We start from the raw sequence: 22,071 nt of genomic DNA, 5'->3' as shown, positions 1-22,071 counted from the left end.
AAAGGAGTGCCTTGTGTGCTCCAAGAGGGACTTACCCTGAGTCCTACAGCAACATGGGACAATAGTAAGTGGGCCAATACCCCCTGTTAGGTGGCAGATAGACTCTATTGGGCCGCTACCCATATCAGAAGGATATCAGTATGCCATGACTTACATGGATACAGTTACTGGCCTATTGGTTGCTTTTTGTGCACATTGTGCAGATCAGCAAGCCACCAAGAGAGGCATAGAGCATTTCTTTGTAGCCTATGGCTGGCAATAGGTGATTGAGAGTGATTCAAGACACCCAATCTACTGGACATGCATTACAACCACACGTACAGCAATTAGGAATAAAATGGAAGTTTCATGTACTATATAACCCTACTGGGGCAGGCATGATAGAGAGGTACAATGGTTTGTTGAAATCTGGCCTGAAGTTGGACACCCAATATCTACATGGCTGGTCAGTTCGCTTATAGAGAGTGCTATGGTGTTTAAATGAGAAGCTCTGAAAAGAAGCCTTGACCCTGTGGATATGGTCACACACATTGCTGCCTCTCCTATACAACTGTATATGCAAACCAAAGAGGAGTTACTGAAGCCAGGATATGTCCAGCAGAGTAACCTTGTGTTGCCAGTTCCTAATTCATTAAACCCTGGAGACACTGTTGAATGGATGTGGCCCTGGACTTTTCAACACATAGACCAGCGATAGCTGGTCTTTCTGGCACCTTGAGGTAAAGGCCTGGAAGCTGGCCTCATGTGTACTCCTGGAGCAGCAGCAGAGTGACCCCCCAAAGATCAAAGATTGGTAATGTACCCAGAAAGTCTGGGAAGTAAGAGCATCTAATGGGCAATTTTTTTTTTTTATCTTTATGGCCAGTACATCTACCTCCAGTAGACCTATATATATTGACCCATCTGTAACTCCCACAAGAGGGGAGTGAAATTCTGGTATACTAGACCAGGACGAGATCCCAGGACCACTCCCTTGCATGTATCCTCCCCGATGGACAAGATTTGCCTATTCTGGTATCATTAAAACATGTATCTTATCACCCTTAAAGTTATTTTTTCTTCAGTCCTTGTGGCCCAGATGCATCCCCTGGCAGAAGCTACACATGATGATTGCTCTGAACTCCCTACCTGTTCAGCTACTGACTGCCTGTGGAATGGGCAAGCTATAGGCATAATTGGCCTAGGACTTTGATCCTAGCTGAATCCTCCAGCTTGAGGATTGTCATGATTTTATTGCTGTTGCTATTGTATGTCATTAGTCTCATCACAATGCTCCAGTTTTCTCACACAGGGGCCATTGTGGAAATGGGGAATATGTAGATTGTGAGGCAAGATTCTTGGAGGGGTGGGCTGTGGGTAAAATTGCAACATTTTCAGAATCTCTGGCCTGGCTTTAGTGCGTCTGCATATCAATAGGTGTCTCAGGGGGTGGAGAAGAGTGGTCTATCTACATATCAGTAGGAAATCACAAGGGTGTGTGAGGGTTTATCTGGCCTGGAGAGGATGGGTGGAGCTCTCTTCTGCTGCAGCCTGGTCAAGAGAGAGCCCAGACGACTGCTTGTAAGAAATAAAAGGGTTTCTTAACTTTATTTTTCCCTTAGACTGATTTTGGCTTTAGAAAGGTATTTCTAGAGGTATTTTGCTCTGGGATTTTCACCCAAGGGTTACAACTGTGTTGTATGGTTTTGTGAAAAATCAAAGAATACTTTTAATACTTTCGTTTGTTCTGAATGGGAAAACTTTTTTCATTGCTAAAAGAAACTTGTGATCTTTAATTCTTTTCAAAGAGCAATTCTTTTTTAGTAAGCACAAAAATTAGAAAATGAAGCACATGAATTAACTTGAGAACTCAGTTTTTAAATCATAATATTTTTATTATAATATATGATCAGTGAGGGGTCCTGGTGGGGAGTAAGACTTTTCAAGATAAGATGAGCATTATTTTTATTAATTGATGGTAAAGCAAGAGAGCTTATGTAATGTGAAAATGAAACATTAACCTATATAGAACCCACAGCCTTGAGATCAGAAAGACAAAATGTGTCCCTGAGAAGTTGTAAAATGCCACCTTCTCCTCACACTGTAAGCACGCACATACCACAGATGAAAACAATAATCACAACAATGTGACAGCCTGCGAAATTGTTAAGCTGATTTTAAGGTTTCTAATTCCGTAAGTCTCACTACCGTGGGTAGAGTTTCATTTGCATTTGTGATTTCTAATAAAAATCTTTTTGTACTGTACTGCTCCCGGGTATATATTTCTTTATTCCCTTAGATCTTCACTAGGCTTTCCCTAGATCTAAATCACCTCACTCGTTGCATGAACTTCCAAGGATCCGAATCTTCTCCTTTGCCCTATTCCCTGAAGCTGGTTACTGATGGGGCATTATGTGTGTTGGGCAGGGGTTGGGGGCAGGGTGAGTTGGTTGATAACGTCTCTGTTGCAGAACTGATAACAAACTTGGAGTCAATATGAACCATGCCAAAACTCTTTAGGCAGCACCAGGAAGATGGGATTGGTTCATAATTCCAAAAAGTTTCATGAAGTTTCTAGTTTCTTCCCTAAACCCCACATTCCTTTGCCAATATACATATAAACTGTTTCTCTGCCTGATCTGGTAAGGCAGACTGGGGAAAAGTTCCCTGCCTTATCATTTTGCTGCCCTTCTGATAATAAATATTTCTCTGCTTCAAACCTGGTGACTTAGAGATTGGCTTACTATGTATTGGGAATGCAAATACAGATTTGGGTGTTCAAGAACATAACCTCTGTATCTAAATTTTTTTAATTGTATAAATCTAAACTGAAATACATTCATTAAAAAGAATAGGTCTATATATCGCTTGGAGAAGGTTTTCTTCTCCCAAGAGATTCTCATGGTGATCCCGGGGATCTGGTTTCCATATTTAATATGTAATAATTATAGCTGTTTCATTTACTGAACAACAATTGAGTACCTATTAACTAGGAAGGCAGTTCACCTCTTTTGGAAGTTAGGTTGCCTGGATTCAAATGTCTGTTCTGTAATTTAGTAGCAATGTAACCATGGACAAACAAATGGATCTGTCTCTTTAAATCTCACTTTTATACCCATAAATTGGAGATAACATTGTAGGGTCAAGGACAATCTGCCTCAAGATTCACCAGTTTGGCAGGCAGATTATGTCAGAGTTGAAAACAATAAAGGCCTGAAAGACTCAGAGAGACACTTTGACATTCCTCTCTCTTAACTGCATACAAAGAATTCAGATGGAGGAACTGCTCCAGGAAGAGCTATCCCCAGACATAATTACATTGTAATGTGAGGCTGGCATGGTGGACGGGGGAGGAATGTGGCTAAATTCGTTAAAATTCCTTTCTAAATTGTATTATTTCTGTGTGTCCCAGGAAACATTTGTTTCCCAAATATTTACTCTTTTATATCCCTGTGAATGGCTTCCCTTTTCCTCTAAAGTCTCAGACCCCTACCCCATTCTCCTTAGTTCAAGATGACATATACACCTCACTCTCCCTGTATTTGGAATCTACATCTATAAATTTCCTGAAGGTGCGTAATTAAACTTTGGTTTTTGTCCTGTTAATCTGTCTCCTGTCAATGTGATTCCTAGACCAGCTTGATAATGAAGGGTAGAGGAAATTTTTTCCTTGCCAACAACAAAATATATATCAGGGTTTTCAGGATGAAATCATCTTCCAGGAATTAGTCCAGTAGTTGGTGCTTTAGTCAGTTTGGACTGTTGCAACAAAGATGTGTTAGACTGGGTGGTTTATACAGCAAACATGTATTTCTTGTGGTTCTGGAGCCTGGAAAGTCCAAGATCAAGGTGCTGGTAGATCCTGTGTCTAGTGAGAACGAACTTCCTGGTTGCAGATGGTTAACTTCTTGTTTTATTCTCAAATGACAGAGAACTCACAGAGAGAACAAGCTCTCTGAAATCTCCTCTTAGAAGGGCACTAATTCCATTTATAAACACTCCACTCTTATGATCCCATGTCCTACTACCATCAGATTAAGGGTTAGGAGTTCAGCATACATATTTGGGGGGTGGGGGAAAACAAATATGCAGTTCATAGCAGTTGACAAATAGTAAATGCTCTATTAACGTAAGTCTGTCTGGTTCTTATTTTCATTCTAGCTTATTACCATGTACCAGGCTTTATTCTGTGTTGGCAAAAGATGAAAATAGAATTCTTAGCCTCAAAGAAGCATCCAACTAGTGCATAAATCCACACTTTTGTCTTATGAAAATAAACCAGCAATCACAATATTGCTGTTTGATGAGTGGTGGTGTGGAGTGATGGATGTCTGCTAGTGTGTTATAGGGACACAATGGCATCATATGAATGACCTTTGAGCTATTGACAGAATAAGAATTACATCATAATCCACATTTAGCACCCACACTTCCCTGAGGATTTAATCCCTTCTTACACCATTGGTCATCAGTTCTGACATTTCTCACTTAGTATGGACCATCAGTGACTCCTTCCTTCTAGGAGCCATCCTAGTAGTGTGCCTGCAACCTCTCCCTGGTCCTTGCTAGGTGATGCATGCTGTACCTGAGGAGAGTGCTCCCAAAGAGACAGACTTCTCTCAGCCAATTGAATACTCCACTCCCCTCGATCTTATACCCTCAGAATCAAGTCCAGTGTATGCAAGGTCTCCCTGCTCTGGCTGCTAGCAGCTGACTAGGTTTTTCAACTCCACTAGTATGCAGTGTCTTTCCTCCCTATCAGGCCCAGTGTGTCCCTGGCTGGGTTATATTGTAAGTTAACTGAAGATTTCGCCTAATGGTCTATATGGATTTATGCCTTCCAGTGGGGGAGTGACCTCTACATCGTTTGTGGAGTTGGAAGGAGTTCTTGGTCATCCTAGAATTCCGCTTAAATTATGAGTTACTGCTCTTCCACGAGGTGCCCTTCCTTTGTGCACTGCTATGGGAAGAAGTAGCTGAGGTTAGGCGTACAGCCCCTTGTCATCAGTTTGACTGGGCTTCTTTCTCTTAACCTCTCTTGATCTCAATTCACCTATAAAGCACAGATAGCACTGGTACCAAGTTCATAAGGCTGTTATGAGTGGTAAACAAGATTCTCACATGAAACATTTAACTAAATATCTGTTGTAACAAACAGCAAATGTCAGCTATAATTTTTCTAAGAAGAAAGTTTACATGCAAAATGTTTTTTTTCTTTTACCAGATACCTATTTAAGGGAATGTGACCATCAGAAAATTGAATATGTAATGTTAAATAGTATCATTTATCATCTTCGAGCAAGAGGGGAATTCCAGCCCTTTAAGAAGTAGGTCATGCTCCTAGTTCAGAACTGAAAGAGGAAAGAAAACCTCTCCATGATGATATTCTCCATAGAAATACTGCTTTGCTATAGTTTTTATTTTTTCTGTAATCTTTTCATTCCTTTATATTTCTCATTCCTTTATAAATATGCATAAATGAGGAAGGAAAGGGACATGGGGGAAGCATCATGATTAATATTTCCTGCCTATGATTAAAAATGCTGAGATATAAATAGTATAGGAAGAAGAGGAGAAACTCCATCTTAAGGCTAAGATCCCATTTTAAAAACGAGGTAGTTAGGAGGCAGGATTCCTAAAATGTTTTATGATAATCAGACAATAACTGACCCTGTATTAAAGCAGCACCAGCACTCCTAAATGGCATGTCCTCACTGCTTGAGGTTACCCACTATCTTGCAGAACAGGATCAAGAAATCCCTTGGGTTAAGCTTATCTTACAGAATATCTAGAGGACAGATTATGGATGGTGACATGCCTCTCACTGGAGACAGACATCATGAGACCACATGTGAAGCCTACACCTTCTGGGCCCCCCACCCCCACCCTTTGTCCCATTCTTGAAGGCCTTAAAAGAGAATCCTAAGCAGTTGAGCCCACCACCTCTCTGAGTGAGGTGCACTCCCCTTTCTTTCAGTGTGTACTTTTTCCCTTAGATAAAGACTTCTCACTGCTCACTTACTACATTTTGTCTCTGCGCTCTTCCAGTGGTAAGTGGCAATGTCACTTTGCTATTTCATTCAGTTGTATACACTTAAGCACAAGTTTTCACTCTCTCTATCCTACTTCAGTCAAGTAAGAAAGCGCAAATCTGATTTGGGTTTGCAAGTTCCCATCACCTGGGTGACCCAGACAGGACTGCAGCTGTACAATCATGCTTCTTAGTAGCCTGACCAAAAATCTTCCTTCTTTGCCTTTGGGAAGTTCTCAGAACATGAACTCACTCCATCCAGTGCTCTGTGGCTCCTCCAAATCCTGGGGTTATAGGGGCTTAGTTCCCATGCAGTGCAGATTTCAAGCAGGCACTGGATGCCAGGTGACCCTGGCTTCAGGAGTTGGCAAGGGATTTGCCCTATGCTGAGCAGGGGTTCAGTGAGTTTCCCTTTCCTCCCTCTGTTCTTCCTTGCCTTTTGCTGCCAGCAAAGCAGCTGCCACTCACTTCTACTCTCCCTTTAATGAATTCCTTCCTCACCTATACTCATTCAACTTGTTCAAGAATTCTTGTTCAGAGCCAAGAACCTCCCCCAGCCCTAATTCATATTGAGGTTTCACCTAGTACACAGGGAGAGGCCTCCCTAGATGCAGCTGCCTGGCAACGTAAATGTTGGGAGGATTTTAAAAACCAGAAGTTTGATATTGATTTGTCCTCTACCATGGAAGGTTTACTTTTCAACTTTTGGAAAAAGATTAGAATATGTTATAAAGCTGATAATTTATACTTAACATGATTTGCCTTTTTAAAGGCATTGATAATTAGAAAGGAGAAGAATAACATTTGATTTTGATAAAGATAATAAGTTCTCTATGAAGATTTAAAGAAAATGAACAATTAAATGAGGTTTTTAAGCATAAAAATTACTATCTCCTCTTTTAAGTGAAAAATTAAAATGTGTAATGACCGCTTGAGAACCTTTCTAATAAGGAATGATAACATGTTTCTGTCATTTTTCAAATTGACGTGTTTTTGACAGCCATACCTTGCTTTTTTGACTCTAAGTAAAAGCACAAAAGCCATTTATTATTAAAGGAAAACAAAACATACCTGCTACCGATCACTGTTATAGCTTCAAGTTTTCTTTAACTAATTTTGTAATTATAAAAAGTGTTTTAAGATTTATTACAACTCATTTAAGCAAATGTTGAGAATCATAGTTGCTAGTATTTTTTAATCAGAATTAAGCACAGTTGCTGGCCATTTTTCTTTTTCTTGTTTTGCTGTGGCATAACGAGATGACTTAGAAGTTGCTGGGGTCATTCACAGCTCAGTTTTATGAACTGATGGGCAAGACAGCTAAGTTTAATGGCCTGAGAGCAGAATGAGTTCCTAATGGATTTTTTTCCCCTAAAAAAAATCTTTCAATGTGGAAACAATAAATTTCACAGAAAAAAAAAGGTAAATAACAGTGTATATGATCTCATAGAAGAGAAAATGAGTAGTAAATTCTGAATACATATTTTAGGCATTGGGAAAGGGACTTTTCAACTGTATTGGCCTAGGTTCTTAAGAAAGTAGACCCTGAGTTTAAGATAAAAAGTTTAGATAACGCACCTTTATTTGGGTGGTGTAAGCCCAGACAATTGGTGATGGGGGAAAAGAAAAAAATAGACAAGGCTCAGAAAGATGAAATATGGTGTGATAAGTAGCTTTACAGAACTGACCCCTTCTCCATGGATTGTTGAGAGGGCAGGAGCACCCACCTGGAGGCGGGGGTGTTCACACAGACTGAGAGGCAGCACATCTGGGGCCAACAATGGGTGCAAGGGGCCCAGTCCAAGTGGAGGAGCAGCTGGTCAAAGTAGTTCACTGCCCCTTTATTAAACAAAGGCGAATGCCCTGATCAACAGAGCTTTTTGCTGTAGCCGATTATCAAACCAGCTATAATTCCCTGTAATACAGGATTTTCGTGATGCTTGGAACTCTGGAAAATTCCTGCAGTCTGTTAATTTTGATACGAATGCCCATACTACCTTCCATAAGAGATCCTTCCCCATGTTTAGTGCCGATGTACTGGCAGGAGTTAGTGGGCTCATACCAAAATGGTTTGGTATAGCTTTGGGTGAAGGAAAACTGTTTTCCACTCCTTTGGCAACAGGAGTGGCTGGCAAAGAAAGTGACACTTGCACAGCAGAATCCCTCTTTTCAGAGTCTAGAGTTTTCTTTCTGGTTAGTTCTTCTCTTTCCCGAGCTGCTAGTTCTTGTTTTAACTCTCTTACTTCATCCTTTAAGTTCTGCACAGAGACCAACGAAGATTCCATTTCATCAAGTTCGCTTTCTAAATATGCATTTCTTTCGAGGGCCTCATCTAGCCTTTGTTCAGACTCTTCCAGTGAAACTACTGTTGCCCTTTGTGCGCGCTCCAGGTCATCCTTGGCTTGCTCCAGCTCTCTCACGTACTTCTGCAACTGCTCCTTAACCTCCCGAGTCTGACTTAAATCATCCTCTAATATTGTGACCTGCTTGGAGCTTTGTGCATGCTGATGTTCTAGCTTCTCCTTTAATGCCTCCACTTCGTATTTCAGTCTTTGGTTATCAGCTTGCAAGTCTCTCTTACTTTGTTCAGCCAGTTCTAACTCTGCCTCCAACTCTGCTTCTAATTCTCTGCTTCTTTCCTGGAATTCAAGTAGCTCATCCAGAGTTTCCTGGAATCTTTGTTTATACTTGAAGGAAAGTTCCTTCCAGAAAGCAGTTTCCTCCTCTAAACTAGAAAAATATGGTTTATCTTCAACGTCCATAGTCAAGAAAGTCTCCAGCCTGTCAAAAGGGCACGCTCAGCGCCTCTCGGCAGACGTCTCCGCTCCACTGCTCAGCAGCTCAGCCACTGCTCCGCTCCGCAGTTCCAAGCTCTGAGCTCCACTCCGCGCACTCAGCATCCAGCTCCTCCCCAGCGCGTCAGGGGTTGCCCGGGAGACATTCTGTGACACAATGGGCGTGGTCGGAGCATGCGCACTAGCATATGAGGGCAGCCAGCGCAGGGCTGTCGTGAGGAGGGCGTCGGCGGCGGCGGGGTCAGGCCCGCGGCCTTAACGTCAGGCTGACAGTGGCCTTGTGCACAGGCGTTTCCAAGCTCCGCAATGTGCAGTTTTGGCCATCGAAGGTTTCCCTGCACACTGTGCCACTCGGGAAAGAGGCGCCACCGTGGTTAAAAGTCGGCTTTCCAATTCCTTCAAGTGTCAGTGTTTCAGTGTTCTTTTTCACATAAGATGAATCTCTTTGGGTCTTATTATGTGGAACATGTTTTTATAGCTGGAGACACAATGATGATGAACATCAACTTCCTCACCCTCAAAGAGGGGAAAGGTCAGAACTAGATAAGACAATATAGTAGGTAAACTCAAATGTTGATGACTACTACAATGAAAACAATGTGGAAAGAGGAACTGGTAGGTGCTCTCTGAGAATGTAAACTTTGGATTGACAACTGAACAATGAGAAGGAGGCAGCCATGCAAAGATTCGAGACAGGAGCATTCCAAGCATACTGAACATCAAGTTCATGGCAGCTGATGAAACATATACTTGGCCCGTTTAATTGGCAGAAAAAAGGCCAGTGTGGTTAAGTATAGTGGGAAAAAAAAGAAAGTGGAGGGAGAAGCACCACAGAGAGGCAGGGTCCAGAAAATGCAGGACTTGGAGCGGAAGAAGCAGCAGAGAAACTGCTCAGGAAGTTGTTTCCTTACTGGAGGTGAGAGATGGGTCTGGGATGAGACATGTGCATGTGCTTTTACTGCTGCTAAGGGAGCAGTCAAGGCCATACAGGCCATGAGTGTAAGGGACTCATCAAGGCCCTGTGTGCTAGATGTTCATGTAACTGAAGATGGTTATGGGTGGGCTCTTTGGCAGTGGCTTGAATGGACATGCCAATCCACTGGATTCTGGTTACAATTATGGAAAGGAGCAGAGGTCTGGTACACCTTGATAGAGAAGCAACTGGCTGCTGTGTACCACACCTTGCTGGCTACAGAGCTAATCACCAGAACAGCTCCAACAAACAATCACCTAATCCACCGAGGGTGGATGTGAGACTGGACGCAAAGGCCATGGAGCAGTGTGGCACACCTACAATGGCCAAATGGGGTGCATAATTACAGCAGTGTAGCACCCTCTCTATTAGCCCCTTAAGTGAACAACTCCAATGCTTACAGGGGCCAGTGACATATACGAGTGGAAAGCAGTAAGAACTTGCTTTTGAGCCATTGGGGGCTGAAAGTCCTTATGAGAAGGTAAAATCCCCGATACCTGAAGATGCTCAGTATACAGATGCCTCCAGTCATGGGCAGCCCCCAAAGTGGAGGGCTGTGGCTTTCCATCCTAAGACTGAGACAATGGATTGGGGATGGAAAAGCACCCAATGGGCTGAGCTGCAGGCAGTATGGCTCGTGATCACTCAGGAGCCCTTCCTTATAGTTGTGGGCACTAACAGCTGGGCCATCTATTGGGGCTTGATCCTGTGGCTACCAACATGGTACCATGCCACCTGGATGGTTGGTCACTGGCCCCTTTGGGGGCAAGAGTTGTGGCAAGACCTATGGGCCTCTGGTCAGATTAAGACTGTTACTGTATATCATGTGACTGACCATTTGCCTTTGGCATCCCCAGGGAATGATGAAGCTGACACATTCACCCAGGTCTGTTGGCTAGAAGGAAAGCCTGCCTCTGATGTGGCCCAATGGTTCTATCAGCATTTGTTGCACTCAGGGCAAAAGACAATGTGGGCTGTAACCCATCAGTGGGGCCTGACGTTGACCTTTAAAGAAGTCAGCTGAGCCAGAAAGGAGTGCCTTGTGTGCTCCAAGAGGGACTTACCCTGAGTCCTACAGCAACATGGGACAATAGTAAGTGGGCCAATACCCCCTGTTAGGTGGCAGATAGACTCTATTGGGCCGCTACCCATATCAGAAGGATATCAGTATGCCATGACTTACATGGATACAGTTACTGGCCTATTGGTTGCTTTTTGTGCACATTGTGCAGATCAGCAAGCCACCAAGAGAGGCATAGAGCATTTCTTTGTAGCCTATGGCTGGCAATAGGTGATTGAGAGTGATTCAAGACACCCAATCTACTGGACATGCATTACAACCACACGTACAGCAATTAGGAATAAAATGGAAGTTTCATGTACTATATAACCCTACTGGGGCAGGCATGATAGAGAGGTACAATGGTTTGTTGAAATCTGGCCTGAAGTTGGACACCCAATATCTACATGGCTGGTCAGTTCGCTTATAGAGAGTGCTATGGTGTTTAAATGAGAAGCTCTGAAAAGAAGCCTTGACCCTGTGGATATGGTCACACACATTGCTGCCTCTCCTATACAACTGTATATGCAAACCAAAGAGGAGTTACTGAAGCCAGGATATGTCCAGCAGAGTAACCTTGTGTTGCCAGTTCCTAATTCATTAAACCCTGGAGACACTGTTGAATGGATGTGGCCCTGGACTTTTCAACACATAGACCAGCGATAGCTGGTCTTTCTGGCACCTTGAGGTAAAGGCCTGGAAGCTGGCCTCATGTGTACTCCTGGAGCAGCAGCAGAGTGACCCCCCAAAGATCAAAGATTGGTAATGTACCCAGAAAGTCTGGGAAGTAAGAGCATCTAATGGGCAATTTTTTTTTTTTATCTTTATGGCCAGTACATCTACCTCCAGTAGACCTATATATATTGACCCATCTGTAACTCCCACAAGAGGGGAGTGAAATTCTGGTATACTAGACCAGGACGAGATCCCAGGACCACTCCCTTGCATGTATCCTCCCCGATGGACAAGATTTGCCTATTCTGGTATCATTAAAACATGTATCTTATCACCCTTAAAGTTATTTTTTCTTCAGTCCTTGTGGCCCAGATGCATCCCCTGGCAGAAGCTACACATGATGATTGCTCTGAACTCCCTACCTGTTCAGCTACTGACTGCCTGTGGAATGGGCAAGCTATAGGCATAATTGGCCTAGGACTTTGATCCTAGCTGAATCCTCCAGCTTGAGGATTGTCATGATTTTATTGCTGTTGCTATTGTATGTCATTAGTCTCATCACAATGCTCCAGTTTTCTCACACAGGGGCCATTGTGGAAATGGGGAATATGTAGATTGTGAGGCAAGATTCTTGGAGGGGTGGGCTGTGGGTAAAATTGCAACATTTTCAGAATCTCTGGCCTGGCTTTAGTGCGTCTGCATATCAATAGGTGTCTCAGGGGGTGGAGAAGAGTGGTCTATCTACATATCAGTAGGAAATCACAAGGGTGTGTGAGGGTTTATCTGGCCTGGAGAGGATGGGTGGAGCTCTCTTCTGCTGCAGCCTGGTCAAGAGAGAGCCCAGACGACTGCTTGTAAGAAATAAAAGGGTTTCTTAACTTTATTTTTCCCTTAGACTGATTTTGGCTTTAGAAAGGTATTTCTAGAGGTATTTTGCTCTGGGATTTTCACCCAAGGGTTACAACTGTGTTGTATGGTTTTGTGAAAAATCAAAGAATACTTTTAATACTTTCGTTTGTTCTGAATGGGAAAACTTTTTTCATTGCTAAAAGAAACTTGTGATCTTTAATTCTTTTCAAAGAGCAATTCTTTTTTAGTAAGCACAAAAATTAGAAAATGAAGCACATGAATTAACTTGAGAACTCAGTTTTTAAATCATAATATTTTTATTATAATATATGATCAGTGAGGGGTCCTGGTGGGGAGTAAGACTTTTCAAGATAAGATGAGCATTATTTTTATTAATTGATGGTAAAGCAAGAGAGCTTATGTAATGTGAAAATGAAACATTAACCTATATAGAACCCACAGCCTTGAGATCAGAAAGACAAAATGTGTCCCTGAGAAGTTGTAAAATGCCACCTTCTCCTCACACTGTAAGCACGCACATACCACAGATGAAAACAATAATCACAACAATGTGACAGCCTGCGAAATTGTTAAGCTGATTTTAAGGTTTCTAATTCCGTAAGTCTCACTACCGTGGGTAGAGTTTCATTTGCATTTGTGATTTCTAATAAAAATCTTTTTGTACTGTACTGCTCCCGGGTATATATTTCTTTATTCCCTTAGATCTTCACTAGGCTTTCCCTAGATCTAAATCACCTCACTCGTTGCATGAACTTCCAAGGATCCGAATCTTCTCCTTTGCCCTATTCCCTGAAGCTGGTTACTGATGGGGCATTATGTGTGTTGGGCAGGGGTTGGGGGCAGGGTGAGTTGGTTGATAACGTCTCTGTTGCAGAACTGATAACAAACTTGGAGTCAATATGAACCATGCCAAAACTCTTTAGGCAGCACCAGGAAGATGGGATTGGTTCATAATTCCAAAAAGTTTCATGAAGTTTCTAGTTTCTTCCCTAAACCCCACATTCCTTTGCCAATATACATATAAACTGTTTCTCTGCCTGATCTGGTAAGGCAGACTGGGGAAAAGTTCCCTGCCTTATCATTTTGCTGCCCTTCTGATAATAAATATTTCTCTGCTTCAAACCTGGTGACTTAGAGATTGGCTTACTATGTATTGGGAATGCAAATACAGATTTGGGTGTTCAAGAACATAACCTCTGTATCTAAATTTTTTTAATTGTATAAATCTAAACTGAAATACATTCATTAAAAAGAATAGGTCTATATATCGCTTGGAGAAGGTTTTCTTCTCCCAAGAGATTCTCATGGTGATCCCGGGGATCTGGTTTCCATATTTAATATGTAATAATTATAGCTGTTTCATTTACTGAACAACAATTGAGTACCTATTAACTAGGAAGGCAGTTCACCTCTTTTGGAAGTTAGGTTGCCTGGATTCAAATGTCTGTTCTGTAATTTAGTAGCAATGTAACCATGGACAAACAAATGGATCTGTCTCTTTAAATCTCACTTTTATACCCATAAATTGGAGATAACATTGTAGGGTCAAGGACAATCTGCCTCAAGATTCACCAGTTTGGCAGGCAGATTATGTCAGAGTTGAAAACAATAAAGGCCTGAAAGACTCAGAGAGACACTTTGACATTCCTCTCTCTTAACTGCATACAAAGAATTCAGATGGAGGAACTGCTCCAGGAAGAGCTATCCCCAGACATAATTACATTGTAATGTGAGGCTGGCATGGTGGACGGGGGAGGAATGTGGCTAAATTCGTTAAAATTCCTTTCTAAATTGTATTATTTCTGTGTGTCCCAGGAAACATTTGTTTCCCAAATATTTACTCTTTTATATCCCTGTGAATGGCTTCCCTTTTCCTCTAAAGTCTCAGACCCCTACCCCATTCTCCTTAGTTCAAGATGACATATACACCTCACTCTCCCTGTATTTGGAATCTACATCTATAAATTTCCTGAAGGTGCGTAATTAAACTTTGGTTTTTGTCCTGTTAATCTGTCTCCTGTCAATGTGATTCCTAGACCAGCTTGATAATGAAGGGTAGAGGAAATTTTTTCCTTGCCAACAACAAAATATATATCAGGGTTTTCAGGATGAAATCATCTTCCAGGAATTAGTCCAGTAGTTGGTGCTTTAGTCAGTTTGGACTGTTGCAACAAAGATGTGTTAGACTGGGTGGTTTATACAGCAAACATGTATTTCTTGTGGTTCTGGAGCCTGGAAAGTCCAAGATCAAGGTGCTGGTAGATCCTGTGTCTAGTGAGAACGAACTTCCTGGTTGCAGATGGTTAACTTCTTGTTTTATTCTCAAATGACAGAGAACTCACAGAGAGAACAAGCTCTCTGAAATCTCCTCTTAGAAGGGCACTAATTCCATTTATAAACACTCCACTCTTATGATCCCATGTCCTACTACCATCAGATTAAGGGTTAGGAGTTCAGCATACATATTTGGGGGGTGGGGGAAAACAAATATGCAGTTCATAGCAGTTGACAAATAGTAAATGCTCTATTAACGTAAGTCTGTCTGGTTCTTATTTTCATTCTAGCTTATTACCATGTACCAGGCTTTATTCTGTGTTGGCAAAAGATGAAAATAGAATTCTTAGCCTCAAAGAAGCATCCAACTAGTGCATAAATCCACACTTTTGTCTTATGAAAATAAACCAGCAATCACAATATTGCTGTTTGATGAGTGGTGGTGTGGAGTGATGGATGTCTGCTAGTGTGTTATAGGGACACAATGGCATCATATGAATGACCTTTGAGCTATTGACAGAATAAGAATTACATCATAATCCACATTTAGCACCCACACTTCCCTGAGGATTTAATCCCTTCTTACACCATTGGTCATCAGTTCTGACATTTCTCACTTAGTATGGACCATCAGTGACTCCTTCCTTCTAGGAGCCATCCTAGTAGTGTGCCTGCAACCTCTCCCTGGTCCTTGCTAGGTGATGCATGCTGTACCTGAGGAGAGTGCTCCCAAAGAGACAGACTTCTCTCAGCCAATTGAATACTCCACTCCCCTCGATCTTATACCCTCAGAATCAAGTCCAGTGTATGCAAGGTCTCCCTGCTCTGGCTGCTAGCAGCTGACTAGGTTTTTCAACTCCACTAGTATGCAGTGTCTTTCCTCCCTATCAGGCCCAGTGTGTCCCTGGCTGGGTTATATTGTAAGTTAACTGAAGATTTCGCCTAATGGTCTATATGGATTTATGCCTTCCAGTGGGGGAGTGACCTCTACATCGTTTGTGGAGTTGGAAGGAGTTCTTGGTCATCCTAGAATTCCGCTTAAATTATGAGTTACTGCTCTTCCACGAGGTGCCCTTCCTTTGTGCACTGCTATGGGAAGAAGTAGCTGAGGTTAGGCGTACAGCCCCTTGTCATCAGTTTGACTGGGCTTCTTTCTCTTAACCTCTCTTGATCTCAATTCACCTATAAAGCACAGATAGCACTGGTACCAAGTTCATAAGGCTGTTATGAGTGGTAAACAAGATTCTCACATGAAACATTTAACTAAATATCTGTTGTAACAAACAGCAAATGTCAGCTATAATTTTTCTAAGAAGAAAGTTTACATGCAAAATGTTTTTTTTCTTTTACCAGATACCTATTTAAGGGAATGTGACCATCAGAAAATTGAATATGTAATGTTAAATAGTATCATTTATCATCTTCGAGCAAGAGGGGAATTCCAGCCCTTTAAGAAGTAGGTCATGCTCCTAGTTCAGAACTGAAAGAGGAAAGAAAACCTCTCCATGATGATATTCTCCATAGAAATACTGCTTTGCTATAGTTTTTATTTTTTCTGTAATCTTTTCATTCCTTTATATTTCTCATTCCTTTATAAATATGCATAAATGAGGAAGGAAAGGGACATGGGGGAAGCATCATGATTAATATTTCCTGCCTATGATTAAAAATGCTGAGATATAAATAGTATAGGAAGAAGAGGAGAAACTCCATCTTAAGGCTAAGATCCCATTTTAAAAACGAGGTAGTTAGGAGGCAGGATTCCTAAAATGTTTTATGATAATCAGACAATAACTGACCCTGTATTAAAGCAGCACCAGCACTCCTAAATGGCATGTCCTCACTGCTTGAGGTTACCCACTATCTTGCAGAACAGGATCAAGAAATCCCTTGGGTTAAGCTTATCTTACAGAATATCTAGAGGACAGATTATGGATGGTGACATGCCTCTCACTGGAGACAGACATCATGAGACCACATGTGAAGCCTACACCTTCTGGGCCCCCCACCCCCACCCTTTGTCCCATTCTTGAAGGCCTTAAAAGAGAATCCTAAGCAGTTGAGCCCACCACCTCTCTGAGTGAGGTGCACTCCCCTTTCTTTCAGTGTGTACTTTTTCCCTTAGATAAAGACTTCTCACTGCTCACTTACTACATTTTGTCTCTGCGCTCTTCCAGTGGTAAGTGGCAATGTCACTTTGCTATTTCATTCAGTTGTATACACTTAAGCACAAGTTTTCACTCTCTCTATCCTACTTCAGTCAAGTAAGAAAGCGCAAATCTGATTTGGGTTTGCAAGTTCCCATCACCTGGGTGACCCAGACAGGACTGCAGCTGTACAATCATGCTTCTTAGTAGCCTGACCAAAAATCTTCCTTCTTTGCCTTTGGGAAGTTCTCAGAACATGAACTCACTCCATCCAGTGCTCTGTGGCTCCTCCAAATCCTGGGGTTATAGGGGCTTAGTTCCCATGCAGTGCAGATTTCAAGCAGGCACTGGATGCCAGGTGACCCTGGCTTCAGGAGTTGGCAAGGGATTTGCCCTATGCTGAGCAGGGGTTCAGTGAGTTTCCCTTTCCTCCCTCTGTTCTTCCTTGCCTTTTGCTGCCAGCAAAGCAGCTGCCACTCACTTCTACTCTCCCTTTAATGAATTCCTTCCTCACCTATACTCATTCAACTTGTTCAAGAATTCTTGTTCAGAGCCAAGAACCTCCCCCAGCCCTAATTCATATTGAGGTTTCACCTAGTACACAGGGAGAGGCCTCCCTAGATGCAGCTGCCTGGCAACGTAAATGTTGGGAGGATTTTAAAAACCAGAAGTTTGATATTGATTTGTCCTCTACCATGGAAGGTTTACTTTTCAACTTTTGGAAAAAGATTAGAATATGTTATAAAGCTGATAATTTATACTTAACATGATTTGCCTTTTTAAAGGCATTGATAATTAGAAAGGAGAAGAATAACATTTGATTTTGATAAAGATAATAAGTTCTCTATGAAGATTTAAAGAAAATGAACAATTAAATGAGGTTTTTAAGCATAAAAATTACTATCTCCTCTTTTAAGTGAAAAATTAAAATGTGTAATGACCGCTTGAGAACCTTTCTAATAAGGAATGATAACATGTTTCTGTCATTTTTCAAATTGACGTGTTTTTGACAGCCATACCTTGCTTTTTTGACTCTAAGTAAAAGCACAAAAGCCATTTATTATTAAAGGAAAACAAAACATACCTGCTACCGATCACTGTTATAGCTTCAAGTTTTCTTTAACTAATTTTGTAATTATAAAAAGTGTTTTAAGATTTATTACAACTCATTTAAGCAAATGTTGAGAATCATAGTTGCTAGTATTTTTTAATCAGAATTAAGCACAGTTGCTGGCCATTTTTCTTTTTCTTGTTTTGCTGTGGCATAACGAGATGACTTAGAAGTTGCTGGGGTCATTCACAGCTCAGTTTTATGAACTGATGGGCAAGACAGCTAAGTTTAATGGCCTGAGAGCAGAATGAGTTCCTAATGGATTTTTTTCCCCTAAAAAAAATCTTTCAATGTGGAAACAATAAATTTCACAGAAAAAAAAAGGTAAATAACAGTGTATATGATCTCATAGAAGAGAAAATGAGTAGTAAATTCTGAATACATATTTTAGGCATTGGGAAAGGGACTTTTCAACTGTATTGGCCTAGGTTCTTAAGAAAGTAGACCCTGAGTTTAAGATAAAAAGTTTAGATAACGCACCTTTATTTGGGTGGTGTAAGCCCAGACAATTGGTGATGGGGGAAAAGAAAAAAATAGACAAGGCTCAGAAAGATGAAATATGGTGTGATAAGTAGCTTTACAGAACTGACCCCTTCTCCATGGATTGTTGAGAGGGCAGGAGCACCCACCTGGAGGCGGGGGTGTTCACACAGACTGAGAGGCAGCACATCTGGGGCCAACAATGGGTGCAAGGGGCCCAGTCCAAGTGGAGGAGCAGCTGGTCAAAGTAGTTCACTGCCCCTTTATTAAACAAAGGCGAATGCCCTGATCAACAGAGCTTTTTGCTGTAGCCGATTATCAAACCAGCTATAATTCCCTGTAATACAGGATTTTCGTGATGCTTGGAACTCTGGAAAATTCCTGCAGTCTGTTAATTTTGATACGAATGCCCATACTACCTTCCATAAGAGATCCTTCCCCATGTTTAGTGCCGATGTACTGGCAGGAGTTAGTGGGCTCATACCAAAATGGTTTGGTATAGCTTTGGGTGAAGGAAAACTGTTTTCCACTCCTTTGGCAACAGGAGTGGCTGGCAAAGAAAGTGACACTTGCACAGCAGAATCCCTCTTTTCAGAGTCTAGAGTTTTCTTTCTGGTTAGTTCTTCTCTTTCCCGAGCTGCTAGTTCTTGTTTTAACTCTCTTACTTCATCCTTTAAGTTCTGCACAGAGACCAACGAAGATTCCATTTCATCAAGTTCGCTTTCTAAATATGCATTTCTTTCGAGGGCCTCATCTAGCCTTTGTTCAGACTCTTCCAGTGAAACTACTGTTGCCCTTTGTGCGCGCTCCAGGTCATCCTTGGCTTGCTCCAGCTCTCTCACGTACTTCTGCAACTGCTCCTTAACCTCCCGAGTCTGACTTAAATCATCCTCTAATATTGTGACCTGCTTGGAGCTTTGTGCATGCTGATGTTCTAGCTTCTCCTTTAATGCCTCCACTTCGTATTTCAGTCTTTGGTTATCAGCTTGCAAGTCTCTCTTACTTTGTTCAGCCAGTTCTAACTCTGCCTCCAACTCTGCTTCTAATTCTCTGCTTCTTTCCTGGAATTCAAGTAGCTCATCCAGAGTTTCCTGGAATCTTTGTTTATACTTGAAGGAAAGTTCCTTCCAGAAAGCAGTTTCCTCCTCTAAACTAGAAAAATATGGTTTATCTTCAACGTCCATAGTCAAGAAAGTCTCCAGCCTGTCAAAAGGGCACGCTCAGCGCCTCTCGGCAGACGTCTCCGCTCCACTGCTCAGCAGCTCAGCCACTGCTCCGCTCCGCAGTTCCAAGCTCTGAGCTCCACTCCGCGCACTCAGCATCCAGCTCCTCCCCAGCGCGTCAGGGGTTGCCCGGGAGACATTCTGTGACACAATGGGCGTGGTCGGAGCATGCGCACTAGCATATGAGGGCAGCCAGCGCAGGGCTGTCGTGAGGAGGGCGTCGGCGGCGGCGGGGTCAGGCCCGCGGCCTTAACGTCAGGCTGACAGTGGCCTTGTGCACAGGCGTTTCCAAGCTCCGCAATGTGCAGTTTTGGCCATCGAAGGTTTCCCTGCACACTGTGCCACTCGGGAAAGAGGCGCCACCGTGGTTAAAAGTCGGCTTTCCAATTCCTTCAAGTGTCAGTGTTTCAGTGTTCTTTTTCACATAAGATGAATCTCTTTGGGTCTTATTATGTGGAACATGTTTTTATAGCTGGAGACACAATGATGATGAACATCAACTTCCTCACCCTCAAAGAGGGGAAAGGTCAGAACTAGATAAGACAATATAGTAGGTAAACTCAAATGTTGATGACTACTACAATGAAAACAATGTGGAAAGAGGAACTGGTAGGTGCTCTCTGAGAATGTAAACTTTGGATTGACAACTGAACAATGAGAAGGAGGCAGCCATGCAAAGATTCGAGACAGGAGCATTCCAAGCATACTGAACATCAAGTTCATGGCAGCTGATGAAACATATACTTGGCCCGTTTAATTGGCAGAAAAAAGGCCAGTGTGGTTAAGTATAGTGGGAAAAAAAAGAAAGTGGAGGGAGAAGCACCACAGAGAGGCAGGGTCCAGAAAATGCAGGACTTGGAGCGGAAGAAGCAGCAGAGAAACTGCTCAGGAAGTTGTTTCCTTACTGGAGGTGAGAGATGGGTCTGGGATGAGACATGTGCATGTGCTTTTACTGCTGCTAAGGGAGCAGTCAAGGCCATACAGGCCATGAGTGTAAGGGACTCATCAAGGCCCTGTGTGCTAGATGTTCATGTAACTGAAGATGGTTATGGGTGGGCTCTTTGGCAGTGGCTTGAATGGACATGCCAATCCACTGGATTCTGGTTACAATTATGGAAAGGAGCAGAGGTCTGGTACACCTTGATAGAGAAGCAACTGGCTGCTGTGTACCACACCTTGCTGGCTACAGAGCTAATCACCAGAACAGCTCCAACAAACAATCACCTAATCCACCGAGGGTGGATGTGAGACTGGACGCAAAGGCCATGGAGCAGTGTGGCACACCTACAATGGCCAAATGGGGTGCATAATTACAGCAGTGTAGCACCCTCTCTATTAGCCCCTTAAGTGAACAACTCCAATGCTTACAGGGGCCAGTGACATATACGAGTGGAAAGCAGTAAGAACTTGCTTTTGAGCCATTGGGGGCTGAAAGTCCTTATGAGAAGGTAAAATCCCCGATACCTGAAGATGCTCAGTATACAGATGCCTCCAGTCATGGGCAGCCCCCAAAGTGGAGGGCTGTGGCTTTCCATCCTAAGACTGAGACAATGGATTGGGGATGGAAAAGCACCCAATGGGCTGAGCTGCAGGCAGTATGGCTCGTGATCACTCAGGAGCCCTTCCTTATAGTTGTGGGCACTAACAGCTGGGCCATCTATTGGGGCTTGATCCTGTGGCTACCAACATGGTACCATGCCACCTGGATGGTTGGTCACTGGCCCCTTTGGGGGCAAGAGTTGTGGCAAGACCTATGGGCCTCTGGTCAGATTAAGACTGTTACTGTATATCATGTGACTGACCATTTGCCTTTGGCATCCCCAGGGAATGATGAAGCTGACACATTCACCCAGGTCTGTTGGCTAGAAGGAAAGCCTGCCTCTGATGTGGCCCAATGGTTCTATCAGCATTTGTTGCACTCAGGGCAAAAGACAATGTGGGCTGTAACCCATCAGTGGGGCCTGACGTTGACCTTTAAAGAAGTCAGCTGAGCCAGAAAGGAGTGCCTTGTGTGCTCCAAGAGGGACTTACCCTGAGTCCTACAGCAACATGGGACAATAGTAAGTGGGCCAATACCCCCTGTTAGGTGGCAGATAGACTCTATTGGGCCGCTACCCATATCAGAAGGATATCAGTATGCCATGACTTACATGGATACAGTTACTGGCCTATTGGTTGCTTTTTGTGCACATTGTGCAGATCAGCAAGCCACCAAGAGAGGCATAGAGCATTTCTTTGTAGCCTATGGCTGGCAATAGGTGATTGAGAGTGATTCAAGACACCCAATCTACTGGACATGCATTACAACCACACGTACAGCAATTAGGAATAAAATGGAAGTTTCATGTACTATATAACCCTACTGGGGCAGGCATGATAGAGAGGTACAATGGTTTGTTGAAATCTGGCCTGAAGTTGGACACCCAATATCTACATGGCTGGTCAGTTCGCTT

At 42.6% G+C, this 22,071-nt stretch overlaps 3 protein-coding genes across 11 annotated transcripts in view; 1 reads left to right on the top strand and 2 right to left on the bottom strand.

Moving 5' to 3' along the window:
* LOC130684907 (uncharacterized) overlaps positions 1 to 22,071 on the top strand; it is a 317,150-nt gene that overhangs the window by 270,836 nt on the left and 24,243 nt on the right. The window lies entirely within an intron of this gene.
* On the bottom strand, positions 7,056 to 8,917 carry LOC130684905 (nuclear distribution protein nudE-like 1). The gene has a single exon (XM_057507502.1). It carries the CDS (start codon positions 8,770 to 8,772, stop codon positions 7,855 to 7,857), a length of 918 nt encoding a protein of 305 aa, XP_057363485.1. The 5' UTR covers positions 8,773 to 8,917; the 3' UTR covers positions 7,056 to 7,854.
* LOC130684904 (nuclear distribution protein nudE-like 1) lies at positions 17,863 to 19,724 on the bottom strand. Its single transcript, XM_057507501.1, has one exon. It carries the CDS (start codon positions 19,577 to 19,579, stop codon positions 18,662 to 18,664), a length of 918 nt encoding a protein of 305 aa, XP_057363484.1. The 5' UTR covers positions 19,580 to 19,724; the 3' UTR covers positions 17,863 to 18,661.

This window comes from Manis pentadactyla, chromosome 9 (genome assembly GCF_030020395.1).
Source record: "Manis pentadactyla isolate mManPen7 chromosome 9, mManPen7.hap1, whole genome shotgun sequence".
In the NCBI taxonomy this organism is placed as follows: Eukaryota; Metazoa; Chordata; class Mammalia; order Pholidota; family Manidae; genus Manis; species Manis pentadactyla.
This window is presented reverse-complemented; position numbering and strand designations above follow the sequence as displayed.